Here is a 16,359-nt window from a genome sequence, read left to right as displayed (position 1 = left end):
ACATCTACCAAGTATTAAATAGTTATCAGGTATCATTCGACTTGCCTCTATCATCAGGAATCTTTCTATTTATATCCATTTATTTGTTTGCAGTGCTGGGGGTGGAATCCAGGGCCTCACACATGCTAGGCAGTTGTTCTACCGCTAAGCTATTGCACCAACCCCACCATGCACCTTAAAACAAACATTGCCAGGGAAGCATCCTCTCCACTTTATAGAAAATAAACTGAGATCCTGAGAGATTAAATAAATTTTCAAAAGAACACAGGGAAAAAAAAGTGGTAAAAGTGAGATTCAAATACAAATTTCCTTCTCCAAAGATTGTTCTCTTTCTATCAGGCTTCTGAGGGCAGGCTGAGTTTTAGAATATCCACATAGTTTCCACTCCCATGACACATTTTAAAGAAAAATGAGGAAGGAAAATAATAATTAGTCATATGAAGGATGAAAAAAATAGCATGGAACACATCTAAAGGTTCTTGGGACTGACATGTGATGAGAAACTTGACTGGAGAAAACAAAGTCCTATAGGATTTAACTCAGGCAAACCATCGGCTCTGTTATTAAATTACTTGGTGTTTCCAGCAAAAGAATGAAGATGAAGCTTATTTTTAAAAATTCATTTTCCTACATGAACCAGGCTAGCCTATTACTACAGATGGATGTGGTAATTTCCAAAGAAGTTTCCTCTGACAGCTCCAGAATCAGGTCATTTCTGGAAAAGTTCAAGTGTATCCCTCCAATTAAGGAAAAATACTTTGTAGGGGACTGAGTGGAGAAACTTATTTGTCATTGATTTGTGAAGTACTGAGTAAATTTCAGCTTCAAGCTATTATTCTTTCTAAGGTAGTCTGGTCTACATCAGTGGTTTGAAACTTCCCAGATACAAAGCAGAGTAGTTTTGCAACTGTGCTTTCTTATTCTGTATTATTTTAATATAACTAAGGCACTGTATCTATAACAATAATTTTTAAAAGATGTAGATTTATATTTCTTTGTATATTAATTTGGGTCTTTCAGGGTTTAAATTCAATGCAGCCAAAGTAATTGGAAGACAGTAGTCACGCCACTTGCAATAGTGCACTCCTGTAATTTCAGATACTCCAGAGGCTGAGGAAAGAGCAAGGCCACCCTCAGCAATTTAGCAAGACCCTGTCTCAAAATAAAAACTAAAACGACTGGGGATGTAGCTCAGTTGTAAATTACCCCTGAATTAGAGGAAGAAGGAGGAGGAGGAGGAGAAGGAGGATATATATTAATCTGGGTCTTTCAAGGTTTAAATTCAATGCAGCCAAAGTAACTGGAAACAGTAGCCAAGCCAGTTGCAAACCATCAGCTCTATTATTAAATATTATTACTAAAGGTAGGAAGATTTGACAGTGGTTATTGAAAAAGCATCTGGTAGTATAGCTCTAATATCATCAGTAGTATACAATTTTTAGTCTTCAGAACAAAAGATGCATTCATTCAGAATACTAAGTCACTCAGTGAATAGATTCTTATTGAGTGCTTATTACACACCAGCAGCACCAGAGTCACAGGCATGTACCCTGTTGTCTTGAAATTCTTAGTTATTTTTGAGGAAGGGTACCATATTTTAATTTTATTGGGAATATACAACTGAACAATAGCATCATAGTTCCCTCCCTCAGATGATTTATAGAGAGAAAAAAGAATAAAATATTAATCATATGATTAATCAATAAAATGTTATAAACAGTATGATAAGGAAAGTATGGAGTAACTATTGATAGCATTCAGCAGAACTTTTGTGCTGTTCAGAAACGAAGTGAAATAAAATCTACCACTAAAATAATAATGGACATATATTATTTTCCCCCCATTCCTTCAAAGTCATGATGAGAGTTGAAATCCAGCAATTTTGTGGTTCCTCTCTTCAATTTTGCTGACCTTTATCTTGCAATAGTTAATATGCTTAAGGGAAATCTAGGACATCACAAGCCAGAACCATATCTGTGGCTTTTTCTGCCCTTGCCTCTGCAGTTCTTATTCATAGTGCTTGAACTTGTGGTAAAATAAAGTTGTAATCTGGGGTTAAAATGTTGGTAATGTTCAAAAGATGAGTCAAGAAAGAAAACTATCATTAGCCCTTGTCATGTGAAGTCAAAAAATACCTTATCCTGCCATAGCTCAGGGGAAATTCTAAGCCTATCTACATTCAGCACTTTAAGCAGTCAGATTTGTGATGGCATGTTCAGTCTTTTCAAGTTGTTAAGAAAAAAGAGAGAGTCTCAACTTGACATAGGCTATGAATGTTTGCTGTAGGAATAAACAAGGAAGGGAGCACTGGAAATCTCAAAACCCTTTGCCTCCTGGGGTGCTGGAGCAGCACCGGTACCCCATGTACAGGATGATGTTCTCATTATTCAACTTCTCTTTTCCTCCCTTTTTAGAGGAACTTAACTGATTATGATTGTGATGGCAACTCAAAATAAAAAATAAAAAGGAGCCCGGTGCGTTGGTGCATGCCTGTAATCGCAGGGGCTCCAGAGCCTGAGGCAGGAGGATGGTAAGTTCAAAGTCAGCCTCAGCAATTTAGCAAGGTCCTAAGCTACTTAATGAAACCTTTCTCAAAGTAAAATATAAAAAGGGCTGGGGATGTGGCTCAGTGGTTAAGCACCCCTGGGTTTTATCCCTCGTACCAAGAACAGGGCAGGGAACTGGGGTTATAAATCAATGGCACAGTGCCCATGTTTAATCCCCCATACCACCAAAAAAGCAAACAAAAAAGCAAACATGGCAAGCCATTGCGTAAGTAGATACAAAATGTAGGATTTAAACTAAAGGCTTAAATTTCACAGTGACATAATTACTTAGACCAAGTTTTCTTTTCTTCATCTACAAAATGTTTTAAACTAGGTTTAAAAGTTCCTTTCAGCTCAATGAGTCTTTATCTTATTATATACAGAACATAGCAGCCTTAATTCTAGTACAAGATTTGCTTCCAAACAGAATCCATTGACAAAGTGTCTAGCAGTCAACTTCAGTCCCCTAATTATCTTTGTGAACTTTTGTCATTTCCGGGTGGGATCTCCAAATGTATTCCCAGAAGTAGAATCAGTAAATGCCTCATATTCTAGACAAGAAGATGTCAGAAGGGTACGGAAAACAAATACTGGAAATTGGGCACCTGAACTCCACAAGGCTATCTGCAGACCTAACCACAGATTTGCATGTCCTCTCACACCACACTGACATCACTTCCTCATCTGGTTACCACACTGGGAAGCATGATTAGTGTGGGATTAAGCCAACTCTGTGTTTGATAAGTAACTACTCCATTGTCTCCAGAGGTAGAATTTTCACCAGAGAGAAGATCCCAAAAGGTGAAGACTTTTGTCCTAATAGCCTTCATAAAATCTGAAGTATGTAAGTAAATGAAGCACATGTTATTTCAGTGGAAATAAAATGAAATATCACTTATATACTTCTGAGCAAAAATTAAAGATATGTTGAGAGTTTTTTCTTTTTAATTTTTTTTTTTTGGGGGGGCTGTTTTTCCCTCCTCCCAACTTTTGTATCAGGTATTGAACTCAGGGGCACTTAACCACTGAGCCACAACCACAGCCTCAGCCCTTTTTATTTTTCATTTTGAGACAGAATTTTGCTAAGTTGCTCAGTGCCTAGCTGAGTTGTTGAGGCTGGCTTTGAACGTGCCATCCTCCTGCCTCAGCCTCCAGAGTTGCTGGGATTACAGGTGTGTGCTACCACCCCTGGTGGCTTCTCTCTCATTTTTAAAGGCAACATTATATAAGTAGATCTATACATAATAAGATTGTTGAGGCAATATGAGTCACTGGATTTGCCTAATATCATTGTTTTTTCCTCAAAGCACATTGTTTCACAAAAAAAAAAAAAAAAAAAAAAAAAAAAAAAAAAAAAAAAAAAAAAAATTGTGGTTTTTGGAGTGTCCAGAGCCTGCGTTCCTTCCCCACCTCACTTGGTGTGTGAATCTTCACTCTCCTCTCAGGGCCTGTTTTATTTCTTCCAAACAAGATCATCAAAGTTTAGAAGACAAACTTCCTGGGAAACAGCCTGTAGTTTCAACCACACAGACGGCATTTCCACCCTGACCATAACTTTATCAGTTAAATTAAAATATGGTGACACTTCTATTTAGATATAAGTTCCAGGGCTTTGTCTCAAATGTCAACAAATCCAGCATCAAGTGAGAATGATATCCTGTCGTCAGATTTTTGTCTCTCTTAGATAAACTATGACTCTTTTGCTTGTCCCTGGGACATCAGATTTAAACAGAGCTGACACACAAAAAAATGTGGAGTAAGTGGAAGAACATACTTTTCATTCATTCAGATCCTCCAGCTTTAAGGAAAACGGTGCACCACCCATTCATTCCTTTTCTCTGCTGCCTGCTTCTCTCCCACTACCAGAATCGCTCCATGATATTATCTCCTCAGTTTCTCTCCAAATCCTGCATGTAGCCCTGCTATGTGGAGGTGGGGCACGTAGTATTGTGGGAATGTGGAACGTTGGTCTCCTACGTAAGTATAGGGTCATGATAGGAGCAAGTAAAATGTCTGACTCCTGCTACACATATCCAGACACCTTCTGTGTGTCCTCAGGTAACAGTGTCCTGGGTAGAAATGAATGCACTTGGGAACCATCATGAGCTCCTAATGATGGAGCCTGCTGATTGAGAATCGCATGTTATCCCCTTGAGATGGGTACAATCTTGGCAAGACCCAAAATCTGGAAATGATTCGAAATATAAAGGGGTGTTTTCTACCTTTACAGTTACACAAATTTCATCGTTTTGAATTATTAACTCCTAAAGGAAAATCAGGTGAGACACTCTAAAGTCAAACATACAGGATGAGAAGTTCTCTTCAAGAGCCTTAGGAAATGTCAGTCAAGATTTATGTATTAACGGTTCTATCTCATGCTATAAAATTAAGTTTTAAGGTCTGCACTTTAGAAGATAATTTGAGTCTTAAGTTTTAAGTACACACTAATGGTTTAATTTATGGCTAATAAAGGTGACTTTATTTCTAATGTTTTGCATGCTTGTTTTTCAAAAGTTAAAACATTCCCATGATTCAAAATTCAACAAAGAAGATAAAAGTGAGATCTTCCCCACAACTTATACCCATCCACCTAATTCTCAGCATCAACCAGTGCTGTCACAGTCCTACCTACCGTCTCCTGGTCTTTAACGCAAATCAATTCATATATTGTTTCCTTCCTCCTATTGGAACAAAGGTATACCTTATCAAAACTGTTCTGTCTCTGGCTTTTTCTCTTAAGAAAACTGAAAGAAGCTGAGTGCAAGGATGCACACTTGAAATTCCAGCTACTCCAGAGGCTAAGGTGAAATAACTGCAAATCAAGCCAGCCGAGACAACTTAGTGAGACCCTGTCTCAAAATAAAAGTTTAAAAAGAACTTGGAATACAGCTCAGAAGAATAACCACTTCTGGGTTCAATACCCAATACCAAAACCAAACAAAAAACACAATGGACCCTAGAGTCAATAATGGACAAAATAAAGCATTCCATATTTACTCCTAATGCTTACTGAACTTATTTCCAAAACATTTCCATGTGTGTTCAGTAAGTTATTAGACATGATGTTAACAAAATAAATCACTCTAATGGAAACAGCCTATAAATCATAATCTACTAAATTTAACCATCTTTTGTGTTTTATTTGGTCCTAGCTGATATATTCTCTAGACCTCTATTGTATTATATATCTGTAAGAACATAACGAAAAATGTGCTTGAAAATGTTGATAAGAATTCTAACCAGGCCCGATGATGGACATTTCTAATCCCAACAATTCTGAAGGCTGAGGCAGGAGAATTCAAAGTTTGAGCCCCCCACAGAAACTCAATGAGAACCTATCTTTTTCTCTCTTTTGTTGTTGTTGTTATCTTCCAGGAATTGAATAGAGGATCTCTTAAACACTGAGCAACTTCCCCAACCATTAAAAAAAAAAAAAAAAAAAAATTTTTTTTTTTTTTTTTTTTTTTTTCAGAAAGGGCCTCCCTAAATTGCTGAAGCTGGCTTTGAACTTCCAATCCTCCCGCCTCACCCTCCCAAGCCACTGGGATTACAGGCATACACTAGCTCACCCAGCCCCTTGAGATGCTATCTTAATGTAAAATTGCAAAAATAGGGCTGAGAGCCTATGTTCACTGATAGAGTACTTGCCCAGCATGCTCAAGGCAATGGATATGATCCTCAATTCCCCAGATGGGGTGGGGGTGTGGAGAGGGCTTTGGACTGAAAATAGGCCAAATAATCTGCCAAAACATGCTTCTATTAACTCCAACAGGGGGAACAGGAGGTCAAATTGGACTAATAGGGAAAAATAAATATAAAATAAAAACTTCAAAAAGTACAAAAATAAAATTTAAATAATGATAAGGACCGAGAAAAAAAGGGGGGAAAGCTTAGAAAAACCTTCAAGGGCATGGATTTGGCAATGCTTTAATTGTAAAATATGATTAGTTAATGACAGAATTTGGAGAACTTAAAAGTACAAATTGTTTACAGTCTTAGTCCAGGCATAACTGCTGGCTAAATCTGTAACTGTTGAAAATTTCTCCACTGTTTTCTTACTTAATCTTCAGCCAAGTATCTATTTCCTTTTGCTCTTAAAGCCAGATTGATGACATTTTAATTTTTACGTTATCTCTTTTTTCTCTTTTTTCTCTTACCTACAGTTTTAGGAATAGATGCATTTAGCCAATAAATTTAAATTGAAAGCATTCCAGGGGCAAAAAGCAATAAACAAAGAAGAAAGAGTCTCCATGTTACTTCAATCTGTACAGTTTAAGTTTCTGAAATATTGTTGCTCGCCTATACATCTACTTATTTATTCTGCTTCTCTAATACTACAGTGGATGCTCCATGAGAATACAGTTCTTGTTTACTTTGCCCATCATCTTAGCCCCCTATACCTTTCAGAGCACTGAACATAAAGTAAGTATTCCTTACATATTAGTTTGAGGTGGTGCACACCTGTAATTCCAGATACTCAGGAGTCTGAGGCAGGAAGATAGCAAATTCAAGGTCAGCCTTATCAATTTAGCAGGGTTGGGGATGTAGCTCAGTGGTAGAGTGCCTCTAGGTTCAATCCTCAGTACTGAGGGAAAAAAAATTGTGTGTATGAATACACATGTAAATATGAATGTGTATATATAAATATGAATATGTATATATTCAATGAACAAATCCAGAAATGAAATATCATCTCATTGAAGAACCTAAATTCTAACTTAAAATTCTTCTCTGCTGTGGTTTACAATTATTTTCTCTTACCTAACTTCCATTTGAGGAAAAAACATAAGTTATCATAAAAAAATATCAATAATTTCGTAAAATTTTGATAACTGACTGACAATCTACTTTGAAGAATGGGCCAGGCACAGTAGTACACCCTGAGGCAGGAAGGTTGCAATTTATCAAGAATGTACAAATATTTAAAATAAAAAATAAAAGGGGGTCAGGCACAGTGGTTCACACCTGTAATCCCAGTGGCTCTGGAGGCTGAGACAGGAGGTTCCTAAGTTCAAAGCCAGCCTCAGCAACCACAAGGTGCTAAGCAACTCAGTGAGACCTTGTCTCTAAATAAAATACAAAATAATGCTGGGGATGTGGCTCAGTGGTCAAGTGCCCCTGAGTTCAATCCCCAGTACCATAAATAAATAGGCCTGAGGTTGTAGCTCAGTGGTAGAGCAACCCTGGTAGAGTTCCACAGTACTGGGGACAATAAAAAGAAATGGGTAGATGAATGTTTAGTTTTAGTTTAGTGCTAGTAACTCAACATAGAAATCTTTCATGACCATATCTTTTGGGAAGACAATATAGGTTTCTATGGGTGGGAGTCCTTTGTTTTATATAGGTAAACAGACACAGACACACACACACTTACACATACACACTCATTTGTGGCAGTACTTAAGATCAAACCCAAGACCTTGCATTTTCTTTTTTTTTTATTTTATTTGTTTATATTTATGTGGTGCTGGGGATCAAACCTAGTGCCTCATGTATGCTAGGCAAGCACTCTACCACTCAGCTACAGTCCCAACCCAGGACGTTGCATTTCTTGACAAACACTCTACCACTTAGCTACATCCCCAGCCCTTTTCTTTAATTTATTTCCATCCCCATATGTTTAAAAAGGATTTAAGTCAGTATTCACGGTACATTTGTTTTAATTATAGCTATTAAATTCTCACATTACCTAACTGTTTTCTGGGCACTTAACAAATATTTAACACATCAGTGACATCAAAGTGCTTATTTGCTTATTTGAAAAAAATGTGTAACTTATTTAATGAGGCATGGAAAAAATAATGGAATCAGCTTCTAGGTTTTAGCTTTTTCCTCTAGTGCTCATAGTAGCTTTATATTTTTCAAACTTTCACATACATGAGTCACTCATCAATCACCATCAGCTTTTCATGGGGTTCTCTTCTGCCTACTTAGTCCTTCCATCAGGTACTGTAAAAGGTAAGATTGTCCTTCCAAAATGTTGCATTATTTCTAAAGTTCTGAAAGAGAGAATGCATTTTGTGAAGCACAGAATGTCCAACTAGGGAGTGACTTGGTCATTTTGGACTAACGAAATATCTCATATCTATGATTTGAGGTTACATTGTTTGTAGAAAGGAAACTTCAAGGACATTTCATGAAACTTCTATTGTCAATATCGCATTTTTCCTGAGCCTTTATTATGCTTAGAAATTTATGAATATTATATTTATAATTAAGGTAGATGGAAATCAATGCGATCTTTACATACATAAATCAGTCTTTAGATGGAAGTCTAAGAAAATGATGTTATGGAACACTAGAGAGGAATAATTTTAAAACACAACACTCATATGGCAGTCATAAAAGAGAACCAGGGAATTTTTCCGTTCAGAACCTGTATTTTAAAGATGTAGACATCCAGGGTATCAAAACAAACCATTTGTGTTATGTCTCCTGTCTAATCAAAATGGGAAGTTCAAGGAAATTTGCCAGGTATTTTAAATAAACACTGCTGGTTAATGTCCTCATACCACAACAAGCAAACGCTCAGGAGACTCTATTCCTGGTAGGTAAAAAAAAAAAAAAAAAAATGCTTTTTATATCCAAAAAGGTAAACTCTCTTACATAAATTATCAATTTTCTCATTAAAATAGCTGAGTTAACAAAAGAACAAGCACTCAAAATTTAGAATAACAAAGAAATTATTTCTTTGTGCTAATGCACCATAAAGTTACATAATATTTTAAAAGTAAAATAAGACATAGAAAGTATCAAACAATGGTGCAGCCTGCTCCTACAATTCTGCTGTAGAATGTGAACAGGAAGACACAGTATCTGATCCTCAATGAATGTCAAGCACCAATGTGCTACTGACAACATTATTGTTGTTATTGTTGTCATTATTGTTTTCTGTACTAAGGATTGAATCAGGGCTGCTTTACCACTGAGCTGTATTCCTAAGCCTTTTTATTTTTTTATATCGAGATAGGATCTAAGTGGCTGAGACTGGCCTTGAACTTGTGATCCTCCTGCCTCAGCCTCCTGAGTCTCTGGGATTACAGACCTGTGCCACTTCAGCTAGCCATGAATATTATTTTATTATACATGATACCAGCTACACGGAAACCATTCCCACTTTACAAATCAAGAAACTGAGATTGAGGCACTCAATCACAAAGCCAGTAAGATGTGATCTATAAGATTTGAACCTATTGCTGTCTAAAACCACTATGTTCTTATCTTCTAGGGGGTACGAGGTTAATTACTAGGCTACCAATAGACCTTAAACACAATTTGATTATTGTACCTTTTAGAACTAGTTTTCATAAGTAGTCCCTTTAAATCTCATCTAAAATTTGAGTAGTCTTATTTATTTACCTTTTTTTTTTTTTGAAGTGGATGTCTAACCAAGTTGTTCAGGGTGGAACAATTAGAACTTGGCATCCTTCTTTCTCAGCCTCCAGAGTGGCTGGGATTAGAGTAGTGTGCCACTGCCCCGATGCAATTTACAGACTTCATCCTTTTGAAGCAGTACTCTGTGATAACTGAAAGAATCTGCTGACCTAAGGTCCTAAAAGGATTGCTAAATTTAAAAGTGAACCCAAACCGGGTGTGGTGGTGCACGCCAGCGATCCCAACTACTCAACAGGAGTATCACAAATTCAAGGCTGGCCTCAGCAATTTAACAAAACCCTGTCTCAAAATAAAAAGTAAGAAAAAGGACTGAGGGTGTAGCTCAGAGCATACTGGGCTCAATCTCCACTACAGCAAAATTAAATAATTAATTATTATTATTTTAAATAGCCAGGAACAGTGGTACATGCCTGTACCATTGTACATGTATAGGTACATGCCTGTACCTGTAATCTCAATGACTCTGCAGGCTTAGGCAGGAGGATTGCAAGTTCAGGCCAGCCCTTGCAACTTAGTGAGATCCTGTCTCCAAATAAAAAAGAAAAAGGGCCAGGGATTTAGCCCAGTGGTAAAATACCCCTGGGTCAAATCCCCAGTATAAATAAATAAATAAATAAATAAATGTGAACTCAGATAATGTTTTTTCTAAATAATTTCATGGAGCTTCCAGAGTTTAGATTTTAACATTGAGCAAATGATTAGCTTTTCAAAAACAACAAAATAATGAAGAAAGGACAGATGAAGAATGTATACACATACACACCCTCACACACACCCTGAAAGGAATCTTTTCCTTTGGACAATAATGGAATGTTCTTTGTTGGTTGCTAATTTCGTAGCATTGTTTTTCTTAAAAGGTACAATTTAAGGCTATTTGGGGCATAATATAATATTTTGATAGATATGTAGTTATATAGCCAAGAGTATAAAGTTGTACATCGTGTCTAACAAGATGTTGCTTCCAAACATAAATACCCTGAGGGAAAATGGCTATTAATCAGAGATCAATTTTGCCACTTTTGATTGTAGAAGTCAGAAAGAAGCCCCTTCACAAGAAGCAATTCTCCAGCCAGAGAACTGTGTCCCCAAATTTAAGCAAGGACTCTCTTAGTGTAGTCCTTCAATTAGTTGATTTGCTTGTTAGATAGACAGCTTGGTTTCTCCACAGCCCTGTGAATCAGGGGATTGAGCTCAAATATCTGACAAGTTCCTTCAGTCATTCTGATATGCAAGATAATTCCAAACGTATTGTAGTCCAGGCTGACCAAATCCCCTTCTCCTACTAGCTCCTATATTTTCTGGGGTCTGCCTCTCCAACTTGCTGCAGACTGACTCAATGTTAACAACCTAAAAGTGTAGTTTTAAATTACAATCTAAGTGGAGGCTTTCAAATTACTGTAGGTTGCTGTTATTACCATTGGAATGTTTGAATCCAGGGAACAAGTTAATCCCAACCCCAGACAACTGAGTGAAACACCTATGATCACCATCCACCAACACTGTTTCTGGGACCTGAAATAAATCCTACCCTGTTGGGCTCCTGAGACTACCAAGATTCTCAGTCCTGTCTGCCCCAAATTGAAGTTGCTGGGCTCCAACACTCTGCTTCTGCCTGTGACTGTGAATCATCAAAAACTGACCTCATGATACCAATTCCTGCCCATTAACCTCACTGCATGGCCCATTCCACTGATCCCTCACTGACAGATTCTTCCGGCCACCTTCCCACCTTCCCTGCCATGTTTCTCCCTTAGTAACCTATTTCACCACAGACAAGCTGGAGCGGAGGCAACTCATCCTATTACACCACATTCTGCAGTCTACAGATCATATCAACCTTCCCTTTCTCAATCCTTGGAGTACTATGGCTTGTTAATATTTTCCTCCTCAAATACGTCTTGACAAGTGAATGCCTTCTTTGGAGGGGTGGATAGGGTCACGGGTTAGGTACTAAGAATTGAATCCACAGGCAATCGACCACTGAGCTACAATCCTAGCCTTTTCATTTTTTATTTTGGGACAGGGTCTCCCTAAATGGCCAGTCTGGCCTTGAACTTCCATTCTCCTGCCTTAGCCTCTTAAATTGCTGGGATGACAAGCATGTGCCACCACACTCAGCTGAATGTCTTCTTTCACATGAATTATGCATTTATTTATTCATTCAATAAAATTTGAATAATTAATATGTGCTACATGAAGGGAATAACAGATAAATGATATACTAGGAAGGGAGACAAATTGTAAGCAAATGACCATGTTGTACTATAAATATTAGCATAAACTGAGCGTGGTGATGCACACTTGTAATTCCAGAAACTGAGGAGGCTGAGGTAGGAGGATGGCAAGTTCAAAGCCAGCCTCAGCAACTTAGTGAAGCCCTAAGCAACTTGTCTCAAAATAAAATATAAAAAGGGCTGGGAAATGTGGTGCAGTGGTTAAGTACCCCTGGTTCAACCCCTGGTATCAAACAACAACAACAACAAAAACCACCATCTAAAACCAAAGGTTAATGTTTCCCCCATACTGCTTCTCCCATCCTCCATATCCCTCATCATCATCAGCCATGAGGTCCCCAGAAAATTATGGAACAAGAATAGAAAACTCTGGGGCTGGGGATGTGGCTCAAGCGGTAGCGCGCTCGCCTGGCGTGCCTGCGACCCGGGTTCGATCCTCAGCACCACATACCAACAAAGATGTTGTGTCCGCCGAGAACTAAAAAATAAATATTAAAAATTCTCTCTCTCTCTCTCCCCTCTCTCACTCTCTTTAAAAAAAAAAAAAAAAAAAAAAAAAAAGAATAGAAAACTCAGATTTTTATAGATGTCCAAGGACAGAATCACAACAATTTACTTAATGATCACTTTTTTGTTGTTGTTTTTAATTTTTTGGTACTAGGGAATGAACTCCTGTCCTTGAACATGTTAGGCAAACACTCTTTACTTTGTTTTGAAGTTGGGATGGGGGGATCCCACTAATTTGCCTGGACTGGCCTTAAATATACAATCTCAGTTTTCTGAGTAGCTGAGTCTGTCTACAGGTGTGTACTCCCGGTGCACCTCAGTTTAATAATTTTAATGTGGTTTATTTTTTATTCTAGAATCAGGAAATAGTTTATTCCATAAAATAGAATAAATGTTCTGATGAATGAAAGAGATTGATTTTCTTGACAGGAAGGACTAAAGAAGCTGGGCACAGTGGTGTATACCTGTAATCTGAGATGGTAGACCTGAGGTGATATACTTGAGGCAGGAACATCTCAAGTTCAAGGCCAGCTTAAATAATTTAGGGAGACACAGTCTTAAAATAAAAATAAATAAAGTAAAAAGACCTGGGACTGAAAAGGTCATCATTACCCCAGGTACATGTATGATTGCACAAGTGTTGTGACTATATATGATATACAACCAGAGAAATGAAAAGTTGTGCTCCATTTGTGTACAATGAATGGAAGTGCATTCTACTGTCATGTATAACTAACTATAACAAAAAGAAAAGAAAAAAGAACTGGGCTGTAGTTCAGTGATAAAGAATTCCAGGTTCAATCCTCAGTACCCCCACCAAAAAAAAAAAAAAAAAAAAAAGAGGGGATACTGAAGAAAAGTGAAATACATTTTTTAAAAGCAGATCAGACATTTCATTTACTTTCTTTTTTTGCAAGGGGGGGGGGAAGGATACAGGGGATAGAACTCAGAGACGCTTGACTACTGAGTCAAATCCCCAGCCCCATTTTGTATTTTATTTAGAGATAGGGTCTCACTGAGTTGCTCAGTGCCTCAACATTGCTGAGGCTGGCTTTGAACTCAGGATCCTCCCGACTCAGCATCCGGAGCCACTGGGATTATAAATGTGCTCCACCACACCTAGCAAAGTTACTTTCTTTGTAAAATGAGGACAAGGAGACAGAACAATAAAAAAATAGTTGATTATTAACTTCAGACTACCTTTTTTGTATAAGGATTACAGCTGAGGGAACTTCATTATGCCAATTGAATACTGAGCTGTTTGGAAAATTGGGCTGTTATCTCTTTAATCCCGATTTCTTTAATCCCGATTTCTTGGAAGGTCAGATAAACAGCTTATTCAGTTTAATGACAGGGAACTTTAGTACAAGTAACTCCATTTTTATTTTTAGCTCATTCTGTTGGAGACTAGTGCATAAACTTAGTCCAAAACAATGTCCTTGCTGAACATGGTGGCTTACACCTGTAATCCCAGTAACTCCAAAGGCTGAGGATCCCAAGTTCAAGGACAGCCTCAGCAGCTTAGTGAGTCCCTAAGCAACTTAGTGAGACCCTGTGTCAAAATAAAAAATAAAAAGAGCTGGGAGAGCAGCTGAGGGGTAGAACATTTACTAGCACAGGTGAGGCCCTTGTTTGATCATAAACACTGAAAAAGCAAAACAAAACACCTTCTTGAATTTTTATTTAACAAAAGGGAGAAACAGAATCAAGTAAGAAACAAGTAAGTGAAGAAACAAGTAAGTGAATCAGGGCAGCATTCAACCACAGGAAAACAGAGGCAAACTGAAAATCATAGCCTCCCCACAACTGTTTTGAGGGGACTGTCTCTGATCAATTCCTAGCAGTTATTGTAACCCCGGAAAGCAATGTTATCTCATTTTCCAATTTTGTTAACAAGAGCCTGAGTATACTAATATTTGTGAGCAATTTCTTAACGTTTAAAACATTGGGTGGCCAAAGATGACCGATATATATTAAATACATCACTGAGCCACAGGTCATTAGGGAGCAATACAGACATAACAGAGTATCATTGCACAGATTACACATGAAATACAAAAGGAAAAGGCACTGAAATGGAGAAGTCTGGTGTATACCACCTTCTCGCTTAATTCCTGGGTCTATCTTCATGCTGAAACGTCTCTGTTTCTTGCTGTCTGCTTCTAGCTTTCTAATCACTGCTTCCCAACCCCAGTTACACCATGATCAGATCTGACTTGCACTATAATCATAACACCCAGCTACATGCCCCACCCTCCACTCCCTGTGTCCTACCTCTTTCTACCCATCCATGCTTTGTGGCCACATCTTTTTCTAAAATACAATCTACCTAATGACCTCTTCATGTAAATCAAATGACCTCCACAGCCTGTCTCTGGACAGCAGGCCTCCTCTCTTCCCCTCTGCTTTCTACAATATTCTCTATGCATGGCTCAAAACTGCTTGCTGTTCCCCAGACACACCATATAATGATATTCCCCTGCACAAGTTGTCCCTTCTGCACACGATGACTTTCCTTCCCTTATTAATCTAGCAAAATATTAGTCAGCATTCAAAGCCACAAGAAAAATCCACTTCCATGGGTATGTAACAGGGTTCACTTGATACTTTGGAACTTACATGGTTTTTTTTTTCTTTTTCCCAACCTTCTCCTCCCTAATCTTCTTTTCTCTAAACTTCTTTCTGATCTTCTATTCCCTGATATTCTCCTTCCTGATCTTTCCATCCTAATCTCATTTTCTCTGAGTCACCTCTTTAAAAACCCTCTTTTCCTAATGATGGGCAGAATCACAGCCCTTGGGACAGGACTCCCCTGTGTTTCTCCCTTGCTAGCAAAGCAATAAACCTTCTTTCTCCTTTTTCTCAAAACCCTATCCTCCTCATTGGATTGGCATGGGGACAACTACTGAGCTTTCAGCAACAGGTATTACCTGTCTCTCTCAAGAGAATGTGCTCACACTTATGTGTTTATGGTGCTATGGTTTCTGTTTTGGTTTTTTTTTTTTATTATTTATTTTGTTTTGTTTTTTTGTTTTGTTTTGGTTTGCTTTGGTTTTTTCCCTTGCTCCCTTCAAATTTTGTATTCTTTGAAAGCAGTGCTTGGGAAGCTAAAAGTAAAGATTCCATGAGTCGACTTTTACTTTTCATTGCTTCATTCCACCTGTTCCTACTTCAATACTTTATTTGAAACAGTTTAACTATTAAAAAAAAATAAGTTCAAAGAAATGGGTAGGCTGTGACAGGTAACTAAGCACTAGAAGAAAATTAATGGAAAACAAATTGACACAGTGTTGTAGAGAACAACTCACTTCAAAATAAAATTAGAGGAGGAGAAAATCAACCTCAGAGCCAAGGCCTTCAAAGCAGGGCAGAGCATTTTGCTTCTGGGAGGTGTTAAGAGCTTAGCTTCCCCTTCAAATGTCTGTACTCTCAAGATCCCTTTCTGTTTCTTGGGAAATTCTAAACACATTACCATGGCCTTTTCAATGCAAGGATCTGTTTCCTGAAACTCTGAGCCTCCTTTCAATTAAGATCAAATGGAATTCAACATGAAGCAGAGCTACTGACTCTTTCTCCAGTTCATGTTAATTATAACTCTGGTGCATGCCTTGCAGCTTGTTCTCAGCCTATCTGATTTTGTGAACAGACAGAGCAAAGCTTCAAGGAGGCTGAGCATT

At 37.9% G+C, this 16,359-nt stretch overlaps 1 protein-coding gene across 2 annotated transcripts in view; it reads right to left on the bottom strand.

Moving 5' to 3' along the window:
• The window catches only part of LOC308649233 (heat shock factor protein 2-like), a 57,983-nt gene that overhangs the window by 28,887 nt on the left and 12,737 nt on the right, over window positions 1-16,359 (bottom strand). The window contains exon 6 of one of the 2 annotated variants that reach the window (XM_081294770.1): window positions 8,189-8,545. The exons of the other annotated variant lie outside the window; for it this stretch is intronic. Within the exon in view, the coding sequence (XP_081150896.1) occupies window positions 8,489-8,545 (57 nt within the window). The 3' untranslated portion in view covers window positions 8,189-8,488. Of the gene's footprint in view, window positions 1-8,188; window positions 8,546-16,359 lie in introns of those variants that run through there. 2 annotated transcript variants of the gene reach the window in all.

This window comes from Spermophilus citellus (assembly GCF_964194105.1).
Source record: "Spermophilus citellus genome assembly, chromosome: 5".
In the NCBI taxonomy this organism is placed as follows: Eukaryota; Metazoa; Chordata; class Mammalia; order Rodentia; family Sciuridae; genus Spermophilus; species Spermophilus citellus.
The sequence above is the reverse complement of the archived record's forward strand: the minus strand, read 5'-3'. Positions and strand labels throughout refer to the sequence as shown.